Raw genomic sequence first — 7,690 nt, 5'->3', positions numbered from 1 at the left:
CTTTTCTGACAAACTCATCTACTTTGTGTATCATCTATGACCTCAAGGTAGACAACTCTCAAATACTTCCCTGCAGTTTGCTATAGTTATCTCTCAGTGCTCATGTTTTATCCCTTTAAACATTTTCATATTAGTAAAGGAAACACCAGTGAAAAGGTGACACATCCAGCATGATTAATTGAGGACCATTTAGTAAAGGGGAACATTAACAAACCTGTAAACAAGGTTTAGGAGAGTAAGAAAGGGAGGCTGTCTTCAAAGAGAAAATGTAGGCCAAAAATCAAGGATTGAGCTGCGGTAGGAAAGTTTTACTATATGGAAGGGGAGCAGATCTGCTACATCACTAGCCTCTGACGAGTAGGAATAGGGGAAGAGAAAAACGGCAGTTTTTTTCCTTTTTTTTTTTACTTTATTTATTTATGCATATAGAGAGGCCAGAAGTGCATGGGTGAATGGGTGATAACAGGATTCAGCAGGGGCAGAGTGGGGAGTGTGTGGCTATGGGTCCTCCAGTGCCCAGGGACATTCTAGTCATAACCTCATGCTTTGAAACAGAAAAACAAAAACTGGACATTGTGGCTCCTGAAACTCCTGCAAGCCCGGATGCACCTATAAGAGCTAGATACAGATCAGTAGTTGCAAACAAACAACTATGCTTACTCACCTAACAGAAAAACTTCTACACCCCTTCCCTAACCTGTAAAACTTACGTAGCCTAGAAGTCACACCGTGTGTGACTTCTTGGACCCCAATGTAGATCTGTGAACCTCGCCTGGGAGTTGCAATAAAGGACACTCCTTATTATCCTAAAGACTCCTTTCAACCTTTCTTTCACCCTGTGTTCAATTCTTTCAGGGAGCAGAACAGGCAGATAGACCACTGCTGAGGGGAGCAGTCGGTGGGTCATGAGAAGTCTGCTGCACCATGGGTCAGCTCCCTGGATGGGGATCTAACTTGTGCTGAAGCAGCTGTAGCTAGCTTCCTGGTGCTGCTCCCCACTGTGAACCCTCTCACACCACTATTTGGCCTGCACCCCAGCTCTTTAAAAAAAATCCTTTTTGGACACAAAAACGATGCTTGAAAAAAGATAACTGCACTCCCATGTTTATTGCTGCTTTATTTACAATTGGAAAAACATGGAAGCAGCCCAAATGACCAAAAGTAGATGATTGGATTAAAAAGATGTGGTACATATATACAATGGAATATTACTCAGCAACCAAAAAAGAGAAACACATGTCTTTTGCAGCAACTTGGATGGAGATAAGCCAGAAAGAAAAATACGGGATGGTTTCACTCATAGCAGGAATATAATGGACCAGGCGAGAAAATAACAAGAATAATGAACAGCCATATACCAGAGACATTTTGTGGGGGTCAAGTGGGGAATGGGATAAAAAACGGGGGTGGGGTGGGGAGGGAAGTGCACGGGATTATGGTGATGGCACACGGATAACTTGGTGATGGGAAACCCACAGGGTTTACAATTGAAATGGGGAAAAAATGTACAAAATGATGTAAAAATAAACTGTTATTAAAAAAATCCTTTTGGGGGGGCCCTCCCTTGTGGCGCAGAGGGTCAAAGAACAGCACTAAGAAGCTAAAGACTCTGCAGCATTAGTTCGATCCCCAGCCCTGGAGGTGATCCACATGGCGCGGCAGACCTCTCCTGTCCTGCCCGTTGCTCCCCTCAGCAGTGTACTTGTCAGTCAGCCTGTTCTGCTCCCCACTCTGTCTCTGGTGAAACCTCTCACAGCCCTTGCACCTCTGGCCTGTACCCCAGTTCTGTATGCACAAATAAATCTTTAAAAAAAAAAAACTTTTTAAAGTATCTACTTCAGCTTAGACATATGTAATCACAAAATGGCTCTGCAATCATGACTCCGTTGCCTTCAAGCTAACATACCAATTCTTTAGCTAGTCATGATCTGAGTTCAGTTTCATCTCCCCAACTAAATCCAAAATTCCACCTAATCTGATTATCCCAAAGAACATGCCTAGCGTTAGATTGCTTCCCTAATACATATGAGAGACAAAAGATCTTCCCAAATGTAGGACAAAGGGCATCTCAGTTAAGATGCGCCTTATTTGCTGCACTGCACGGAGAACGCGTATTTTCCTAGTTTAACTTAGTCTTCTGCAGTTACCAACAGGGAAGGTGGGAAAGGACAGTCTCAAAATACTTTCCGGTCGGGGGTGATGCTCTTAAGACCTTAGGCAGCAGCCATACGCCCTACAGGCAAGAACGGTTCTCTTTCCACTTTCCCACCCCAAGAAACTGGCCGGTAAAAGCCTTGTCTGGAGAGCGCGGAAGAATACGTGAATTTTTGAGTCTCACTGTACCTCTGCGCCTGCGCCGCTCGACTGGCGTAGGCTCCTCAGCCGGGGGCGTGGTCGGAGTCGCGGTGTAGGATTGGGCGGCGGGACCCAAACGGGCGGCGCGGAAATGACGCAGTGTGCTAGCGCGGGCAACCTGGCTGCGCGGTGGCTTCTGGGTGTCGCATGCCTACCCTTCGGCACTGCTCCCCTCCCCCGTCGCAAACCCGCCCCCTCGGCCGCTCCGCTCCCTGGCGTGACTCGGCACGGAGAGCCCCGGAGAAGCCGCGGCGGTCGCCACCTCCCCTGTCCAGGCCTGGGCCTTCCTGAAAGTGCCCCCTTCGGAGCTTCTCCTCTCGATTTCAAGCCGGTGGCGTCGCGGTCGCTCTGCCGGGCTCTCTGAGAATGGTGGGAGTGAAGCCGGTCGGGAGCGACCCGGATTTTCAGCCGGAGCTGAGCGGCGCGGGCTCCCGGCTCGCCGTGGTCAAGTTCACCATGCGTGGGTGAGGCCCGATCGCAGCCTTGTGGCCCCGTCTGTCCGTCAGTGCTTTTCTTTGGCTCTTTCTGGATCCCGACTCTGGCCGCCTCCTGCCCCTAAATGTCCGGTGCCCCAGCCCCAGCCGGCTGCCAGCGTTAGGCCTCAGCTCTTGGGTGTGGGCGCTTCTCTGTGCAAGGGGAGTTTCCGGCGGGCAAGGAAGCCGGGCCGTCGCGTTCCCCAGTCCCGGAGATACCCGCCTGCCCCATTTGAATCTTTAGGTGGGCTCTGCGTTTGGCGAGGCCCGCTTTGAGTCCTTCCAGTCGGCGGAGTCTCCCGCTTTGAGTCCTTCCAGTCGGTGGAGTCTCCCACAGCCGCCTCTGCTTGCGTTGCTAGTCCCCTTCTTTCCGGAGATCCAGCTGTCACTTGCATCTTAGAAACTCTAAAATCTTAAATTGCCGAACACGTCGATTCTCTTCACCACTTGCATTTCTGCAAAATCTTTGGAAGGTTTAAGTGGGGTATCCACCCAGTATGCGTCCGCCGTTGCAATTTAAATTAAATGTTGGGTCATTATACCTTTCAGTTTTAACGCTTTTGCACTAGTTTGATTAGTAACTTTGTAGCTTAGACTCCCCCGTGTATGTAATTGCATCTGATCACGCAAATTATAGTAGGTATAAACAGTATAGACAGGTGGCCAGATTTGTCTGATCACAAAAGTATCATTTTTGCCTTAAGAGGTGAGGGATCTTGAAAGATATTAATTGTCTTTGGTATATCTCAACATAGGTCGCAGAGCTTGTGGATCTTTCATTTTGAGTGTGCAGTGTTCCTGTGTAAGACAGGCTGGAAGAGGACATTCAGAGCCAACTATTTAGTGAATTTACTTATTGATCCCCCCGGATCAGTGCCGAATTAGAAGATTTAGAGATCTCCACTTGACTTACCTTGATTCCCTGGTTTACACTTACTCTACTAACTTGAAGAAATCTATAGGTATTTTTGACACATTTTGTTGTCTAAGTAAGCAGAACAGTTTTTGAATCTCGGCAAAAAAATGTAATTTCCTGAATATGGTTAAGTAAATGTTGAGTAGATAAGAGGTGCCATTAGGATTAGATCATTGTAGGTGAGGAAGAGATACCGATGTAGATGCAAAAAGGTTAGGATTGTTTTTTGGTTGATATCATGGAATTGAAAAGGGGCAATACATTTTATATGGTGTTTATAGAGAGCCAATTTAAAATGTATACTTCCCAGAGCTGCTAAATTGCGTGGGATAATGATTCCATATATAAAGGCATGTCTAAAAGAGTGTCAAAATTCTTTGTGTGTCTTCCCAGTTTCAGCACATTTTGTAGTGTCTGTTCCTAACATGGGCAGATATCTATACATTTGTTAAGTACTTAGGCCAAAGTTGAGAAAGGGAAGACATGATTTTTTAAAAAAAAGATTTCTTTAGGCCCTTCCTGGTGGTGCAATGAGTTAGGATGCAGCACAAGCTATTCTCAGCTGCTTCAGTTCAAGTTTGATCCCTGCCCTGGAGGAGACCCACATGGTACAGCAGAACTTTCCTGGCTGGACAGCTGCTGCCTTCAGCAGTGTACTTCATCTGTCTGCCTGTTCTGCTCCCCACTCTGTCTCTGGTGAACCCTCTCACCACCCTGCACATTTGACCTGTACCCCAGTTCTGTATGCATAAATAAATCTTTAAAAAAAAAAAAGCTTTATACGTACAGAACTGGGGTACAGGCCAGAGGTGCAGGTGACGGTGAGAAGCTTCACCAGAGACAGAGTGGGTACACTCTGAGGCCAAGTACACTGCTGAGGGGAGCAGCTGGCAGGTCAGGAGAGGTCTGTCGCACCATGTTATGCTTGAAGTGGCTTTAGCTTCTTAGAGCTGTGCTTTAACCTGCTGTGCCACCAGGGAGGGTCTGGGAAGACATGATTTTAATGAATCTAGTTTTTAGATCACTTTTAATTTTTGTTTGCAGTACTATTTACTTTAAAAAGGGTATTTTTGATGGAGTGAACTTTTTTTTTGATAAAAACAGAGCAAATAAATGACATGCTTCAATTTGGAAAACATTCAAGTTGAAAACACTTTTAGGTAACATTTATAAATCCGATAAGCTTATATTGAACTTTAAAGTTACTTTAACATTTGTCCATGAATCCATTCCCGTATGAACTCTATGCCAGCGTGACCCATATCAACATATATGGCCATAAATGTAACACGCACTACTATATCCATTAAAATCATGTAAGAAAACACTTACATCAAAGTTGATCATCCATTTTAGGCCAAGAATGTAACATCTTCAGCATTTCTTTGTTTAAGTCCTTTCTTATCCGACTTTAGGCCTTATTCTTTATTCTCTACTTTTTGTGGCTTGTCCATTTAGTCTGTTGTTTTTCCTAAAACTAACATATTTAAGAATCTCTAGTAACCTGGTGATTTTTTTTAAAAATAATTTTAGTGAAATATTTGTAACATACAATTTACCATTTTAACATGAATAATTTAATGACATTAAGTACGATCATAGTGTTTTGTAGCCATTACCATTCTTTCCTAGAATTTTGTCATCATTTCAGATACAAATTCTACCCTTTAGTAATGAATTCTCATGATTCTCCACTCCCCACCCTAGTAACTTCTACTTTGTTGGGATGAATTTTCCTGTTCCTGATATCTCGTGTAAATAAAATCATGGAATAGTCCTTTTGTTCCTGATTTATTTCAGTAAGCATTACTGAAAAAAAAGTTTTCTTTTTAAGATTTATTTATTTATGCATACAGAACTGGGGTACAGGCCAGAGGTGCTAGGGCGGTAAAGGATTCACCAGAGACTGAGTTGTGGGTAGAATAGGCAGATTGATGAGGTACAGGGCTGAGGGGAGCAGGGGCGGGTCAGGAGAGGTCTGCTGCACCACATGGATCACCTCCGGTGTGGGGACTCGAGCTTGCACTGAAGCATCTGCAGCGAGTTTATAGCATTGCGGCCTATTTCCTTGTGCCACCAGGCAGGGCCCCTCAGTAAAGTAAGCATGTTTTCAAGGCTCATCCATGTTGTAACATGTGTTAGACTTTTCTTCCTTGTTATTCTAATACACCAATGTATTGTGTATATATACCATTATTTATCTACTTAATAGACATTTGGGTTGTTTCCACCTTTGACTATTATATAGAATATGGCTATGAACGTTGGTACACAGGAATTTCTCAGAATACCTGTTTTTAGTTCTTTTGGATATTTACCTAGGAGTAGAACTCCTGGATTATCAGTTCAGTATTTAACCTTTTTGAGAAACTACAAATTGTTTTCTATAGTGAATGTATCATTTTGCATTCCCACCAGCAATGTGTATGCCAGCAATGCGTATGAATTCCTATTTTTCCATATACTTGACATTTTTATTTTGATTGATAGACATCCTAATGATTTTGAAGTGGCTTCTGATGATTTTGGTTTACATTTCCTAAATGACTAATGATATAAAACTTTTTTTTCTCTGTTTATTGGCCATTTGTCTTGCAGCATTGTGTGTTTTGCCCATTTTTGAGTTGGACCGGTCAGATTTCTGTTGTATACTTTTGTTGTCATATCCCAGAAGTCATTGCCAATCCCAAAGTCATGAAGACTTCCTGTGTTTCATCTAAGAATTCTATAATTTTAGCTCTTAACTAGAGATTTTGATCCATTGGGGCCAGGTACTTGTATATCACTTAAATTATGGGTTTAATCTTAGTTCTTTTGCATACCACAACTGAGTTACAGTATACCCAGTGATAACAATAAAATCAGCACATAAAACAGTAGAAATGATTTTTATCTCGGATTTGTCAGGTATCACTTTTGTGTGCATGTTTACCATTTTTTCAGTTTTTCTAAAGCAAAACTGTCTTTGGAGTTGTTCAGTTGTTTTACCCTAGAAGAGTATCAGTATATATTAGGATTGTGGTCTAAAGGTTATGGTGGCTTGTCCAAATAATATTAAATATATATAAATTTACATATTGCAAAATTGCTGACTAAAGGAAATTGACAATATAGAGGCCATAACAGACCCAGTAGTTCTTTGGAACCAGGCAGGTAACATTAGTGTGAGATAAATAGCTATAAGGTAACTAGGATGATTGGGTCCTAGAGAACATATAGTTGGTTTTTTGTTTTTAGTAAACTTTTGAATTGAAATACAGTCTTTTTATGCATAAAAAAGGCACAAATTAAATATTTAGTTGGATAATTTTTCAGTGATTATACCTGTTCAACCAATATGTGGTTCAAAAATAACCAGCACTCCAGAGTCACCCTCCGCTGGTCTCCCTCAGGCTTTTCATCACTCTTGAATTTTGGCCCGATAGAATAGTTTTGCCTGGTTTGGAAAAAATGGAACATTGCAGTATATAATATCTTTAAATTACTTTTAAGAACATATAAATAATTTTAATCTTGGCATTTAATTTTGAAACAACAAAAACACTGTTTAGGTCACTTGGGGTTTGGGAATAGCAGTTAAAGTTCAGTTTTTAAACCAAATTCTAGCTCTGTTCTTAATTGCTCCTGTTAAAATGAGGAGTTATAATGCTTAATATTGTAAATCTTAAGGGTTTTGTAACTTGCACAACATAGTACATGTTCATTGAGTGCTAATTATTTTGTGTTATTAGGTAGGACCATCGTGAATGTGTCTGCCGTTAGTAAATATAACACGTCTAGAAATTATCTGTTTTAAAGTTATGCCCTCCAGATTTTTTTTTTTTAAAGATTTATTTATTTATTCATACCGAACTGGGGTACAGGCCAGAGATGCGGAGGGTGAGAGGATTCACCAGAGACAGAGTGGGGAGCAGAACAGGCAGATTGACGAAGTACACTGCTGAGG

General features: G+C 42.2%; 1 protein-coding gene across 1 annotated transcript in view; it reads left to right on the top strand.

Moving 5' to 3' along the window:
- Positions 1-2,490: 2,490 nt before the first annotated feature.
- TXNL1 (thioredoxin-like 1) overlaps positions 2,491-7,690 on the top strand; it is a 27,668-nt gene continuing 22,468 nt past the window's right edge. The window contains exon 1 of the mRNA XM_004683928.2: positions 2,491-2,819. Coding sequence (XP_004683985.1) covers positions 2,722-2,819 — 98 coding nt within the window. The 5' untranslated portion in view covers positions 2,491-2,721. The remainder of the gene's footprint in view (positions 2,820-7,690) is intronic.

This window comes from Condylura cristata, unplaced genomic scaffold (assembly GCF_000260355.1).
Source record: "Condylura cristata isolate star-nosed mole 26May11 unplaced genomic scaffold, ConCri1.0 scaffold00016, whole genome shotgun sequence".
Lineage (NCBI taxonomy): Eukaryota > Metazoa > Chordata > Mammalia > Eulipotyphla > Talpidae > Condylura > Condylura cristata.
The sequence above is the reverse complement of the archived record's forward strand: the minus strand, read 5'-3'. Positions and strand labels throughout refer to the sequence as shown.